Source organism: Taeniopygia guttata, chromosome 4A (genome assembly GCF_048771995.1).
Source record: "Taeniopygia guttata chromosome 4A, bTaeGut7.mat, whole genome shotgun sequence".
Lineage (NCBI taxonomy): Eukaryota > Metazoa > Chordata > Aves > Passeriformes > Estrildidae > Taeniopygia > Taeniopygia guttata.
This window is the reverse complement of record NC_133029.1, coordinates 11,048,712-11,063,565: the sequence shown is the minus strand read 5'-3', so window position 1 is coordinate 11,063,565 and position 14,854 is coordinate 11,048,712. Positions and strand designations below refer to the sequence as shown.

The following is a 14,854-nucleotide window of genomic DNA, read 5'->3' as shown; positions in this document are numbered from 1 at the left end:
CTCTTTAAAATGTACAATCATATTATGGTTGAACTTGTCTCTAGGCTGTGGCAATTCAGCCTCTGGTGTGGACTCAACTAGCTAAACCAGCCCTGCTTTAGGTTGCTTTAGGAGGAAAGGAAGGAATCCTGTGCATGAAGGCATTTCTGTGGGTCTGTTTTCCTTTTTTTCCAGGACTGCTGTCAGGGTTTAGTGAATTACTTGGCATTCTGTATATTACAGAATGGAAACTATACAGCACCACAAGTCCGACCTTCTGCACACCTTAAAGACCCCACAATTAACCCTTCACAGGCATGGCAGCTTGTGATGGGAAGGTGCTGAACAGAGTGGCTGCACGTGTGTTTTCCTCTCCTCTGCAGACCAGCCTGTGCAGCTGCTAAACTTGAGACGATACCAGCAGGAACAGAAATCAGATTTTCATGCATCTAACAACCCATAATACCATTATAGTAGTTGTTAACAATCCAAAGTACCTCTTGAGCTGTAAGCAAGCAGTCTGAACTCTGGACTCAGAGGGGAAGCCAGGGAGCTGTTTTCTGACAATATAAGTAGCTCAGACACCCACTTTATACCAAGAAAAATCACAATAATCTCTTTCCCTTCCCTGCTCTCTCTCACACTCACCATTACTAATTTATCCTGATTGTAATGGCTTCTATTTGCTCTAAGCAGATCCTGTTCCCTTCCTGGGGAACAGCTACAAGGACATAATATTCCCAGTGGAGGATCTGTGCAAGGATTCAGGCAGGCTCAGGCAGATATAATGATCTCTTGATGGGAGGCCCCCTTTTCGATCAGCCAGCCCATGGCCATTTTAATGTGATCCTAATCTGAAATAAGACACCAGGAGCTGCTTCTGGAGTGAGCCCTCCCATGGTAAGGAGCTGCTGTTTAATTTATTGTCACAGGGAAACATTTTGCAAATGTTTTATGTCTCTTCAAAAATGTTTTATGTCTCCAGCTGACTTGCTTGTATGTGCCTGCTGTTGGGGCTAGAGGCTGTGTGATGGGTGCTGAGTGGCTCCAGAGGGTGGCTCTGCCACTTGCAGGGATGTGGGGACAACCTTATCCTCTGTACACATCCACCCAAGTGGGTCACACCACATGAGAGTTCAATCTTCCCTGTCCACTCTGGCTGCAAAGCAAATGCTGACTAACTCAAGAGGATTCTCTGGTTATTTCTGATGTTTCTCTGCATTTGTGTCTCTCCCACTGTCATGGATCCTGGCTGGATTTGCAGCCCTGTCTCTGTGCTGTTGTTAACTCCTTGTGAGGAGGCAGAGCCTCCTGCTCAGGGGATGGGGCAGTTGAAGCTGTCTGATGCTACTCTGTGCTGGGCCCTTTGTTCCTCTGCGGCCAAGGGAGAGAGAAGTGCTAGTGGAGGATGGTTCTTCCCATCAAGCTGAGTGGGATAAATAGCTCTCAAAATGTTCCTGCATCTCTCAGCTGGGTACAGAAGGAGCCTGGGCACCTGGTGTAAGAGAGCAATTTAGGTAATGGGTTCTTATATCGATGGGGCCCATTAATGGAACAGCCAGCATCACTCAGCCAGGACTCTCTTTATCAAGCCTGTGTCTGCTTTACTGCTTTTGAGTCCAGTGTGACCCTGGGGAACCAGTGGTAGCCCTGCAGGACGGCACCCCTGGAGTCACAGCCAGCATGCCTAGAACTGCCTTGGTGGGCAGTGCTCACTCCCTTGTGCACTAGGAGCATTTTGCTGACAGGGGGGTGTTTGGGGAGGGAGAACAGACAAGCAGACAAGTTTTCTGGGGACAGAGGCTGCCAGTCTGCCAGAGAACTCCACCTCTCCAAAAGGCACTTTAGCCTAGCCAAAAGCCAAGGTGGGACAGAAGGTTCACCATGTGCCTTCTGGCATTGAGCCCTGCCTGCTCTCCCCTCCTGCTACTGCTGCTGGAGGCTGTAAGGCTGTCACCTCATCACAAGGTCCTAAATTATGCTCCCAGTGCCTGCTGTCAGCTGGGCTGTCAGTTCCAGAGCACTGTGTGGTGCCTTTGACTTTACGCCTGTCTGCACCACCCTGACTAACTGTGGGCATCGTATAAATAATAAACACTAATTCACCTTAATACCTTCCCTCTGTCCTGGGTTTTACAGCAACACACTCAGCCATAGGTCATAGGTGCAATCACATCCCTGTCAACAGTGTAATCTGTCTCCATGTCACATCTGGACAGGCCTAATTTAACAGAGATGTTTTTCAGAACTAGCTAATAAATTGTTTGCTCCGTGTGGTTCCCAGCCCTGCTCTCCTGTCATCCTGGTGTCTGTGGCCCATGACTGTTCTCAGTGATGGTCTCTGGCCTGTTTGGCTGTGGAGGGACTCAGGGTGAGTCCCTGGGTGAGGTTATCTCTGCAACAATGAGCAGCTCCGTTGTGCACATGGCTGGGGTACAACAGGGATGGCAGCATGTGGGTGTGGGGCTCCAGCTCACCAGTGCCGTGATCACTGCACTGTCCCAGGCTGGGGCACAGCCACAGGCTGCCTCACACAGCTCCAGACTTGCAGCAAGGGATTGTGGCTGATTGATTGTTTTTTGTATCCTTGGAAACTGGAAGGGCATTAAAATTGCATGGTGTGTGCAGTGTTGATGCACTCTGCTCCTTGTAGTGCAGCTTTGGGCTTGGAGATGGCTTCAGCCTCCTGCTGCCCTGTAAAGGGCACAGGTTTGAGAGAAAAGCTAAGCTACAGCTGAACACTAAACTACTTAGAGGGAATACTATCTATTTAGAGGGAACCCAACCAAGGCCAGGTTGGATGGGCCTTTGAGCAACCTGGTCTAGTGGAAGGTGGCCCTGCACATGGCAGGCGTTTGGAACTGAGGCTCCCTTCCAACCCAAACATTCCATGACTCTGTGGAGTACCTTTGTGAATTGCAGTGCTGAGGTCCAGGAGGGTGTCTGGCTCTGAGATGTCCCTGACCACAGCACCTTCTCTGTTGTGTTTCTCACAGCAGAGTTCCTGCCTAAGAGGAGTTGTCTGCCTCCAGACTATCCCACCCCAGCCATAGGGACTGCTGGGGCAGGGGCAGGGGCTGGGCCTAAGGTGGAATTCCTGCACAGCAATCACCAGCCACCAGCCTGAGGAACAGGGATTGCAAAAAAGCCCAAGTATCTGCTTAGGGCTTCATCATCTTACACTAAAAGGGAGTGAATATAACCTCTCTGGGATAGAGACTACAGAGAGCACAGGGTAGTAACAGAGTCATTCTCCAGCCTTTGCCTCATTTTGTCTCGGCTTTTATGCCTTAAAATAAATTTACTAAATAAGAAGTACTTGTTCCAGTGGCTGATGTGTGGATGTTTGTCACCTAGAGCAAGGTGTGCACAGAGCCCCTGGGCAGGGCTGTCACCCATGTTTGGCTGTTCCCAGCACAGGTTTTAGGCCAGCACTGCCTACACGAGAGCTCCCCTTGGCTTCCCAGCGTGGTGCTGGCTGCTGGCTTGGACCCTGCTTGTGCAGCCCCACATGTGCTGCCAGCAGGTGAGAGAGCTCTGGGATCAGCCCTGCCCTCACCTGTGCTCAGGTAGTTCTCAGGCAGCTCTCCCCAGCACTACCAGCTCTGAAGGGAAAGGAGTTCTCTGGAATTGCCCCCAGGGCCACGGGAAGGGCACTGAAGGGCTGTCCCCAGCCTGGAGCTGCCATCAGCCCACGGGGGCTGCTCCCAGTGCTGCCATCGGTGCACACACTCTCACGGCGTCTCACCAGCACTTGCCATCCTGACCTCAGCCAACAAACCTCATTTTGCATCAGATCTGGGTTACTGTCTGTCAGACACTAGATTTTCCATTTTCTAAAACAGTACCAGAACAAAGGCTCTCCCAGGATCTCATTTGCTCCTACCTTCTCATTGCTGCTAATTAATACCGTGGCTGCCTAGTCACGCAGAGGGTGCTCATCTTTATGCATGTGTTCAGAGAAGATGAACACAAGGATCTGCATCATGGGGTTCTGCAAGTTGATTTGCTGGGGAAGACAGGTGCCTGATGCTTCAGGAATTCCTCTAGCTCTGACAGGATCTGCTGGGTGCCTTGGTGCTCCCCTCAGCTCTGCACAGCCCTGCAAGACACAGAGCAGCTCTGGCTGCTCCTGGTCAGTGGGCCTGGAGCTGCTCCTGGAGGTGCTGCTGGTGGGTGACTTCTGACTGCCCTGTGCCTGCCTGAGCACAGCCAGACCTGAGGAAGAAAGGGAATGGAGCAGCTGTGTGTGCGAGTGCACGGGGAGGAGAGAAAAACACTGAGGAGAAACCACAACTGGTTGTGGGCTTCAACTAATGGGCTTGGAGTACTCAGAAATCATTCAGTAAAGTGCATCAGATCCCCACAAAGCCTCGCTGGCAATGAGTCACTGGTTAATGTACCACTAACTTGGATTTATAGGTTTAATATTTTTCTGTTGCGCTGTTGCTGTTGCTGTGTAGATTGCTCCATCAATTTTCTTTCCTGTTCTGAGGTACATTAAAGTAGAATCTTTTGGTGTGGTTATTTTTTAATAAATATATTATATTTCAAAGAATATTGAAAAAGTTCCTTGCCATTTATTCCTCAAGACTTGAAATGGTCTCTCTAAAGTCCTAGTCCAATTTACATGGTGGTTAACTGTCTCATGCTTATATAAAATGTCCTTTTTCTGAGGACCTAATGAATATAACAAGCACTCTCAATGCATTCATTTCAATAGTGGTCATGAAGGAGGAGCTTTTATTGAAACCACCCTTATTTTTAAAAAAACCACCAACATACTAATAAATTTCTAAAAAGTGCCAATATTCCTCCTTTCTTTATATGACTGAATACAGACATTTTTCTCGCTGTTTTTAATAATATAAATGCCAATTTTCCCTTCCGGAGATCAAAACTCTGCTCTGACAAGAGATTTAAAAGTAGGTGCTCAAACTTGGTCATATCCCATGGAGCAGGGGAGAGTGGCTGTGTGGGACAGGCTGGGCAAAACTGGGACCGGCAGTCCGAGGTGGCTGTGCTCGCACTGCCAGATGTGCACGCCCGAACACCGCGCTTCACCCTGCCGAGCTCGGAACCCACTCCAGCAAAGTGAGGGAAAATGGGCTTAAAACTTGTGGTATTTAAGTTGCTGGGTATTTAATGTCCGTAATTACTAATTTTTGAGACTGTACACACATGGTATATACACACGCTATATATACACAGACACGTAGTGTGAGGATGTGTACTCGTTGTGTTTCGCGAGTAACACGCCTCCTGTTAGCGCTGTCCCTTTCCAGACGGGCTGGTGCGGGGCAGGTGACCCTGGGGCGGTGCGGGGCTCTCCAGAACTGCCAGCAGCACTTGGCTCCGCCGGTAGATTTCAGTGGGAACGAAGCCCCCAGTGCAGTAGTGGGGAGCCTGAATCTCTCCAGAAATTAGTCTCGGGTTTAAAACATAGAAAGGTGTTGCGCACGCTGCTCGACTCCCCCTTTTCCTTGGCGAAGCGCTGAGGAAGATGAGCTCTCCCCGGCCACGGGCTCAGCACACTTCCCCCGGTGCCGGGGATGCCTCCGGCCCCCGATCCCCCCGGCCAGGGCTCCCCAGCGGCCCCCGCCGCCCCGCACGGTCCCGCCCCGCCCCGCCCCGCCCGGCTCCCGCACCGCCGCGTTCCGGGGCTGGCGGCTCCTCCCGGCAGTGCGGTACCGCGCGGCCGCCATTGCATCACCGGCACCGCGCCGGCCGCGCCTGCAGCCCGCATCCTGCACCTCGCATCCTGCATCCCTCATCCCGCACCCGCATCCCTCATCCCGCACCCGCATCCCTCATCCCGCACCCGCACCCCGCATCCTGCATCCCTCACCCCGCACCTCGCATCCCTCACCCCGCACCTCGCATCCGCACCCGGCTCCGGCGGGGAGCGGCGGGCCGCTCTCGGGCTCCGCGGCAGCGGGGCAGAGCCTCGCGGCGGGTTCGGTGCTCCGGGGCCGCACCGGCAGCGCCGCGGCCCCGCCGGCCCCGCGGCGGGCGCAGCGCGGAGGCGGCGGAGCGGGGCCGGGGCGGGATGCGCCGGGGGTGACGGGGCCGCGGCAGCCGCGCAGGGCCCCGCGCCCGCCATGGGCCCCGCCTGAGCGGCGCGGCCGCGGCCGCCCCCGGGCCCGCGGGCCGGGCATGGGCGGCGCGGCGGCGGGCGGGCGCTGAGGGCCGGCGGCAGCAGCATGGAGGCGATCTGGCTGTACCAGTTCCGCCTGATCGTCATCGGCGACTCCACCGTGGGCAAGTCCTGCCTCATCCGCCGCTTCACCGAGGGGCGCTTCGCCCAGATCTCCGACCCCACCGTGGGCGTGGATTTCTTCTCCAGGCTGGTGGAGATCGAGCCTGGCAAGCGGATCAAGCTGCAGATCTGGGACACGGCCGGGCAGGAGCGGTTCCGGTGAGACGCGCGGCGCGGGGCCGGGGGCTGCGGGCCCGGCTTGGGCGGGGGGCCCGCGGCCGGGTGAGGCGTGTGGGAGCGAGACAAAGAAGAGTCAAATTGGCACCTTTTGTGCCCCCCATCCCCGGGACCCGTGTCCCAGGTGGCCGCACGCAGGTGTGCAGGATGTGCAGGATGTGCAGGATGCGCAGGTGTGGCTGTCCGGGAGCGGCCCCGCTGCCGCCGGGCAGGGATGCGAGGCCCGAGGCAGCGCTGGGTCCGCGCTGTGCCAGCCTGGAAGTGTCCTTGCAGCGGCGGATGCACTGGCACGGAAAGCGCTGCTTCCCCCCGGTGCGGAGGCAGTGCCCAGCATGTTCCACAGCCCAACACTTGCGCTGAGGCTCGCGAAGCGCAGTGGAATTCGCGTTTTGGTGCTCTGCTGCGACAGCAGAGCTCAGCTCTCCGCAGGATGGGGAAAGGTCGGGACAAAGCTTTGGCTGTGGCTGTGCAGAAATGACAGGCGCTTTCTGGAGAGTGCCACGCCGAGCGCTGCATGGGCACAGGCAATTTGGGAGCTTAAGCAGCAGTAACCAAGTCTCGATGAAGTAAAATAAAGGCAGCATGTGGGACCATGCCAAGTTTCCCACAGGACTGTGTGGGAAAAACAGCAGCCCTGGTTGGAGCAGCTCGGCCCCAGCCAAAGAGGGGCGCAGAGCTGCTGCTCAGACAGTGCTCATTTTGAAGGCGTGTGAGTGTACCCGCAGCTTCTGGCCTCCTGTTTGCTTGTATTTTTTATGTGTCTTTAACCCTGACCCACTCCTCCATCCTGCTCCCTCTGGGATCACTTCCTGTGTTTCGCATCTCTGTGCAGCATCACAGAGCTTCTACTTCTGCGCTGTAATGACTCACCTGAGCAATGTTTTGGTTTCATTCAGTAGATGAAAACTCCCCTACCCCACCCCTCTCACCACCTTCCCTCTCATTTGTGGCACTGGCGTCTGGCCCAGGATATGCAGTAGTTGGGTCTTATCCACTGACAGGATTTTCCTCTGATACCTTGAGGCCTTGCAGGCAAGGAGCTGGTGCTTTATTCTGCTGAGAGAGGAGGTGCTTTAGCTTGCAGTTGCATCAGCTTCCAGCTTTGGATCTCTGGCAGAGCTCTATAGAAAACACACCTGAGTGCTGTCCCCTGTTCTGCCGTTGCTGTGAGGAGCAAGAACTGTTGGATGGCTTCAATTTCCTTCCTTTTGCACGTTAGGAAGTCCGAGGCCCTGGAGGCTGCTTGCCCTCGGTGCTGGGGCTGACCTGGCCCGGCACTCGGGCTGTCAGCATGATGAGCTCTGACCTTCAGAGCAAGGGCAGCTGCACTGCTGCGGTGGGCAGCAGCCTGCAAAGGCAGGAAGGGTGCAGGGGGCAGGAATGGTCAGTGACAGTAAAAAAACCCACTGTGCAACTTCGAAATGCCCTTGCCAAAGTGCAGACTTGTGAAAAGCTGGAGCAAACCCATGGGCCTTTATGGGGCACTGTGAAATATGAAAAAAAAAAAAAAGGTAAAATATGATTTGTGTTTATCCCTTTCAAATCACTCTTAGCCCTGTGACAAATTGTGACCCATGAAGACAATTCTTGGGCTCCTTCTGCAAGGAATGTTTCTTGGCCAGAGACAGAATTAGCTGTTATTTGAGTAAGCCAAAGCCCCTTGGACTTGTCTTAGGCAAGAGGCACAAGGGAGCAGGTACTCTCCAGAAACCTGAAACTTTTTTTGTCATTTGTCAAGCACAGGGAATTTCTTAAGAGGGAAATCTGTAAGAAGGAGCTCCCCATTTTCAGATTTGAGCATTTCCAGTCTGCTTTGCATAGTTCAACCGCTGCCCCATGAGCAAAACCACTGTAGTTATTTTGAAAACACCTTGGCATTCTCTGAGCAGCAGCTGTGTGACAGTTTTGCTCTTCCTGACCCCCTGTTGTGAGCTCTTTCACTCTCCATAAATTAGTAGCGATTTCTGTGCAGTCAAGGCTTAAATTACAGTTAAACATGTGCCACTCTGTTTTGCCAGACCAGGCCCCAGAACGTGCTGCCTGGGGCAGTGTTGAGGCTGCTTTGGAGCTGTAGAAGAGCGGGGTCCAGTTCTTCCGGGATCCAGCAGGTTTTACTCATCTCCTGTTGCTCAGATACTGCTATTCCCTTGTCTGAAATGTGATGTTGTGTAATGCTAGCAAAAGCAAAAGCCTGTGCAGCCCTCGCTCCCTGGAACAGTGTCCTACCACCTACAGAAGAGCTGTTTCCTTGCAGCCAGCAGCTCTCCCTTGGCTGAGAGGGAAACAGGCATGGACCCTGGCTGGAGGGGTCCCCACCACGGGTACAGAGCAGGGGACAGTTCCCAGACAGAGACATTGCCTGCAGGTTAAAACTTGGCCAAAGTAGGTGCAAGTCCCTGTACTGCTGTGCATCAGTGTCCGTGGCAAGAGAAGACAGAAACCTCAAAAGGGAACTGGGGAGGGATGTGCAGCATGAAGGCAATATGATTTGCCTCCTGCAGATTGGTGAGGAAAACAGTTGTGGAAAAAAAGGCTTTAAGAAAAGGCACTGAGACCTTCACCTAATTTTACCTTGAAGCAGCATTCAGCTTAGATCCCATCATGTCTTTCGGGAGTACCTGAGGCATTGTTGTTGCTGGCAGGGGGAGCCAGGGCTGATGGCACAGAACACAAGGGAGAAGCAGAAATGTCTGTGACAGTGTGGGGGTGAATTCCAAGTGCCAATATCTATTTGCAGCTGGCCAGATAGCAAAAGGCAGATCTAGTTCCCTCAGTGCCAAATGTGCAGAGTGACTATTGTTCCTAAGCCAAACAGTTGGACAGGAGAAATTATCCAAACGTAGCCAATTATGTTTTTTCCCCTGCTTCTGGCTTTCTTCAGTTCTGTCTGTGAATTTTTACCCATCACTGTATATTTGTTGGTGAAACAATTCTTTAAAACTAGTTCATCCTTTCTTGGGGAAATTTTGACAGATACACACAGTACAGGACCAAACAACACCTAACGACAGTCTTGCATACCCAAAAAAAGACTGTCCTAAGGTAAAAATGCAGCAGTGCTTGCATTACTCCAAAAGGAAAGTTCAGGCCTGGGTGTGAATTCCTCCAGGGACTGAAATTGATCATTGCTTCTGGATTTAAAGCATATCCATGACTTGCAGAAACACCATTGTTCATCAGCTTCTTGGTTTTCCCTTGTGTAGTAGCCACTGACCTGTAGCTCTGCTTATCCTCCTGGCCTTGGCTTTGCTCCATCACCCCATGTTTGCTTCTGGCAGCCTTGGGCTGGCCTGGCTGGGAAGAGCTGTGGGACATGTACTTCATTTTCCAGCCTGCAGTTCCAGGGTCTTTTTAGCGACTGTTTAAAGTCAGTATTTGGCAGGAACATGACCAGTGTTAGTGCAGATTCTCCTTGGAAGCTCTGGTATTATTTTGCTGTTTCTCAGTTGGTGCCACTAGCGGTGTCCTGTCACTGCAATGTCACTTTAATCTGGTTGTGTAGAGGAAGAAGCTGCAGGGATGGGTGAATGTCCCTGTCCCAGGGCCCTGGGTGTATGGAGGGGAGCTACAACCCCATGGTCAGCCTTTCCAGATCTCTGACCTCCTGCTTTGTTGTGGCTGTCAGAGACTGGGTGTTTGGTTTCAATCGAATCCTTTGATTTGTCACAGTGCTTCTAAACCAGTGGGTTAGATGAGGTGTCCAGTGAACTGACATGGTGCGGGGTGGGACTCAACAGCCAGGGGCATGAAGAAATCCATGAGGGAAAAAAGTGGTGGTGGGGATTTTGAAGAGAGCCATAATCAGTGGGGGAGTTACCCAAGCATGAAATCTTTAAGCCAAAATAAGTTTTCCTTTTAAATGATAATCTCTTCAGAGCACAAGCTGGAAGTTCTAAGACATGGCCTGAATGGCCTTCTCTTGCCCTGTATTCTGCAGGGTAGACAGGGTGTTGGTAATGCTGCTTTCTTAAAGGACAAATATTCAGACAGCTGTAACTTAACACTGTTGTGGCTCCTTGGCTTGCAGGTCCATCACCAGAGCCTACTACAGGAACTCGGTTGGAGGACTCCTCCTCTTTGACATTACAAACCGCAGGTCTTTCCAGAACGTCCACGAGTGGCTGGAGGAGACCAAGGTGCACGTGCAGCCGTACCAGATCGTCTTTGTTCTGGTGGGTCACAAGTGTGACCTTGACACGCAGCGGCAGGTGACCAGGCACGAGGCGGAGAAACTGGCTGCTGCCTATGGCATGAAGTACATCGAGACCTCGGCTCGGGATGCCATTAACGTGGAGAAGGCCTTCACTGATCTGACTCGTGATATATACGAGCTGGTGAAAAGGGGGGACATTTCAATCCAGGAGGGATGGGAAGGGGTAAAGAGCGGGTTTGTCCCGAACGTAGTGCACTCTTCAGAAGAAGTGGTGAAATCAGATAGACGGTGCTTGTGCTGAGCTCCTCTAGAGAGGCGAGTGGTGATGAACTCTACTAACCAAACGTTCTTTACTAAGTGAACTCAGTGTGACAGAAGGGAGAGCGACACTCCCATTGTGAACAGCCTCCCACATTGTTTTGGACACCAGGACATACCCTGGAAAGAAATGTTCTGTTCCAAATAACCTTTCAGAACTGGGGGCTACAAACCTGAAGGAGAGTGAGTGAGGGTGCATGTGGATGTTGTAAGGAGACAGGAAGCAGAAATGAGGGGCTGCACAAGACAGGAGAGAGTATACAGAGCTGAATGGGCTGGTACATGCCAGGGTACTGTACATGTTCTCTTTTAAGTAAACCCATAGCTCCCTGCTGGCTTTTGGAGCCACAGGATGGATACTCAGTCAATTGACAAACAGGCAGACAGAGAGAAAGCAGGAGGACATTTTGGTTTGTGTCAGCTATTTCTTTCCAGGAAGGTCTAAAGGCAGCACAGATACCATTTCCTCATAAGGTCAGTTCACAGGAAAAGTTTACTGACATGGTATGCACACTTCTGAGTTTTCTTTCTTATGTTCTTGAACCTAGTTCAATAGTGAAGAATATTTTGTGGGATTTAAAGAGAAAAACAGTAGTTATTTGATTGGTAATCAAAATTTAAATTATTCCTCCCTTAACAGTGTTTTTCTTGCTGTGCAGAACCAAGACTCTAAGTGGCAACTCTTGCTGCAGTAGAGATTACTCAATGCAATTTTTACTCATTTAGTGCCTGGGTGAGTACCTTGAAAGTACCCCAAGTTCAGGGCTTTCCAGTAGAATTAAGTGATCAAGAGCATAAAGACAGAACCATGTCCTCAGGTGTTATGTCTTAAGACTGGGGTGTTGCAGCCAGGTGGGACACACCATTTCTGTCTCAGTAGCAGCACTGTGCTGACCTTACCAGCCAGGTCACAAGGAGGGATGGAAAGGAGGGAGGGGAAAAAAGAAACCCAACAAAATAAAAAACTTGAAAAGCTTAACTCAGGTGCATCAGACATCCTAAAAGATGAGATTAGTTCTTAAAGAAGTGAAATAGCATTGAAAGCAACAGCTTCCATCGGTACTTTCTGCTGTTAAAGTGTCATTTTCTGTCTTGGCCTCTGTGGAAGAGAACTGGCACTGGGAAGGTGGAACATACAGCAGGAGTGTCTGAGCAGGTGGAAAGGAAAGCCTCAAGACACACTCAAGAGTAAAATTTGTTTTCCTCCATGTTTTAGTTTGACAAAAGAGGATCCATCTCAGGCTGGCCATCATGGGATGGCAGCCATGTCACAAAAGCTGTAGGTAGGTGGATGTTTTCTGGGAATGCCATTCACCACTTAAAAGCTTTGCTTCTGCCAAATTTTAACCCAAGCTTTTGAAGTGCAATGGGGTGACTGTGTTCCTGAAGCAAATTAGGGAACTTCAGCCTATTGAAAGTGAGCAAACAAAACTATAATGACTTTTTAACTTGTGTTTGAAAGCTTTATACACCAAACTGCAACGGGCAGGAGTGGGGGATTAGGTAAAAGCCACAGGAAGCATCTAGAGTTTATTTTTGGCCTCTGAGTAGAGAAAAGGAAAATATTTGTTCCATCTTTTTAATCTGCCCTGTCTACAGAAATACAGGTCTTGATTGCTGTTGAGCTCAGACTGTTTCTCCTCCTGAGCCTGTTCTCACGGTTTGCAGCAGCACACGGGCAGGTCTGTAGTAAGAAAAAACCTGCGGTTCCCATACTGAAGCTGCAAAAAACCCAAATCCGCAGGAAGCCCAACCCAACAACCCAAAGCCTGAACACTTTTGGTTTTGGTGTTCTAGGAACAGTTTCTGTTCCTGGGCTCTGCAGGGGAGCAGCAGCAGCTCTGCACCTGCTGGGAGGGCGCAGGGAGCAAATGCCAGGAAGGAGGTGGCAGTGGCCTGGCACTTCTTGGTGAGCTTGTCACTGCTTGAATGGGCTGTGAATGCATCCCACACCTCCTGCTAAAGGCCAGTGGATGCCAGGCTCTTGTGGTTGAGTGCCCTGAAGATTAAAAAGTATGCCCTTTACAAAATCTGTTTCTGGGTGAGCAAAGGAACTGGGCATGGCAGAGTGCAGGGTTTGCTCAGACCAGCTCAGTCAGTTGCATTTCACAAAGGCAGGGACAGGCAGTACCAAAGGGTCCGTTTCTTTGTTCCTGGATGGGAAGTCCAGCTAGCAGCTGCTGCTGGTCACTAGGTGTGTCTGGGGGTGTCTGGCTGAGGATAGCAGCAGCCCCAAGGGCACAGAGCCAGCGTGTGACATGAGGGGCAGTGAGGAATTGGATCAGACATTTTAGCAATAGTCACATTCTGTATTTCCCTGTGTGAGAGCCTGGCCGGAGGGGAAAGATCACTTTTCATGAGAAAGACAATATTTTATTTAATGGGTTTTGGACATTCCCTGTTACTGCTCCCAGGGAGAAATTCCAGAAAGCCTAAGCCAGTAAGTGCATTCAGGCCTTCAGAGTAAATCTTCAATTTAAATACAGAAGTGTTGTAATTCTAAAGAGAAACAGTACAGAATAAAATGTACGTCTTAACTACTTAGAGTTAATAAATTGTTATATTAAATGATAGAGAAATCATTATCTACATCTTTTTCTAATTCCTTGCATTTTCTAGACAGCTTATTAAAATATAGGAAATGTAGATTCATCTGTACAAAATTTGGAATGTTTTTTCTAAGATGAAGAACTTATTGGATATGCTAAGAATTCTTTTCTAACAACTGGTTTTAATGCTTTGACTTAGAGGGACTTTAAGAAATCAGGTGGTGATACCTCTCACAGGGTAAAGGTCAGGAGCTCTTACACTCTAGAACAAAAAGAGAGAAAAAAAAGCAAAAGCTAACATTTTGTGGTCTCTACCACATATTAAAAACAATCTGCATGTTAAACTGAACTTGCTCAGAACCTCCAGAATAAAAGCATACTTTACACTGTCCTTGCTTTGTTATGCACTGTAACGAAATGTGAAAATAATGCTGTATTTAGCTGTCTGTATGTGACTGAAAATATGCTTGTATTTAGCAAAATGGTTACTACGTGATAATGTGAAATTCAAAACTTGTAAAGAAACTTCAGTGGTTTTTTTTTCTTCCCTTTCCCCCCACCCATTCTCTTAGTGTGGTCCCTGTTGTGTATTCCAGCCAGGGCTGGATCCACCATTCCCAGGCACTGCCTCACAGCCACTGGACACCCTTCCCTGCAGAACCTGTCCTCTGCCTTGCTGAGAAAAACCATCCCAGCTGCTCCAAGACAAAACCACCCCCTGCTCCCCGCAGTTGAAGCCACCTTGGCCCCTCCAGGAGGCCTCTGCAGGTCTGGGCAGCGCAGCTGCAACAGCCAAGGGCAGAGCACACCTAGGCAAGGATTAGTCGCGGAGCTCATCTGAGTGTTTTGGGGTTTTTTACTTACCTCTGATCAAACACACAAACACCAAACCCCGAGTTACGATTGCCACAGCCATCTCGCAGTCCCCAGGAACCAGACCCTGTGAACACAGGAGCCATTTCAGCTCAAGGCTGGCACCCTGTCCCCTCTGACACGAAGAGCAGCTTCCTGGCAATGGCACACAGCGCTGATTTTGCTCGGTTCTGCTTTTGCTGTGCAAAAATGCTTAACTGGTCGTTTAGTTGTGCACAACAAAGGCAGGCAATTGCTGCCTTAGGACCAGCCAGGGGTGGGGGGGGAGCAGCACAGCCTGTTGGGATCTCATTAATCCAAATTGAAAAAAAAAACAAACTGTAAGAGAAATCAGGCTGTGTTTGCAGCTGTCTTTCCATCATTGCTGATGCTAGAAAAAGAAAATGGAGAGCAGCAGCCTCTGCCCTGAGCAGTGCCACGTCCTGCTGCTGCAGCAGATACCTGCTGGAGAATAAGGCAGGGCTGCATGTTCCTCTGCTGCAGCCAGAGCCACGGAAACAGCAGCATCGCCCTGGGGAAGGAAGAGACAGCCCAGGCCCCTACTGG

General features: G+C 50.8%; 1 protein-coding gene across 1 annotated transcript; it reads left to right on the top strand.

Annotated features, from left to right (window-relative positions):
* Positions 1 to 5,613: 5,613 nt before the first annotated feature.
* On the top strand, positions 5,614 to 13,960 carry RAB39B (RAB39B, member RAS oncogene family). Its single transcript, XM_030272297.4, has 2 exons — positions 5,614 to 6,397; positions 10,443 to 13,960. Exons 1-2 carry the CDS (start codon positions 6,183 to 6,185, stop codon positions 10,867 to 10,869), a joined length of 642 nt encoding a protein of 213 aa, XP_030128157.1. The 5' UTR covers positions 5,614 to 6,182; the 3' UTR covers positions 10,870 to 13,960.
* The last annotated feature ends 894 nt before the right edge of the window (positions 13,961 to 14,854 follow it).

Excerpts from the sequence above, each read along its gene's own strand:
- RAB39B (XM_030272297.4), top strand. The coding sequence starts at position 6,183 with ATGGAGGCGATCTGGCTGTACCAGTTCCGCCTGATCGTCATCGGCGAC. Across the intron at positions 6,398-10,442 it reads GCCGGGCAGGAGCGGTTCCG|GTCCATCACCAGAGCCTACT; the intron begins GTGAGACGCGCG and ends CTTGGCTTGCAG.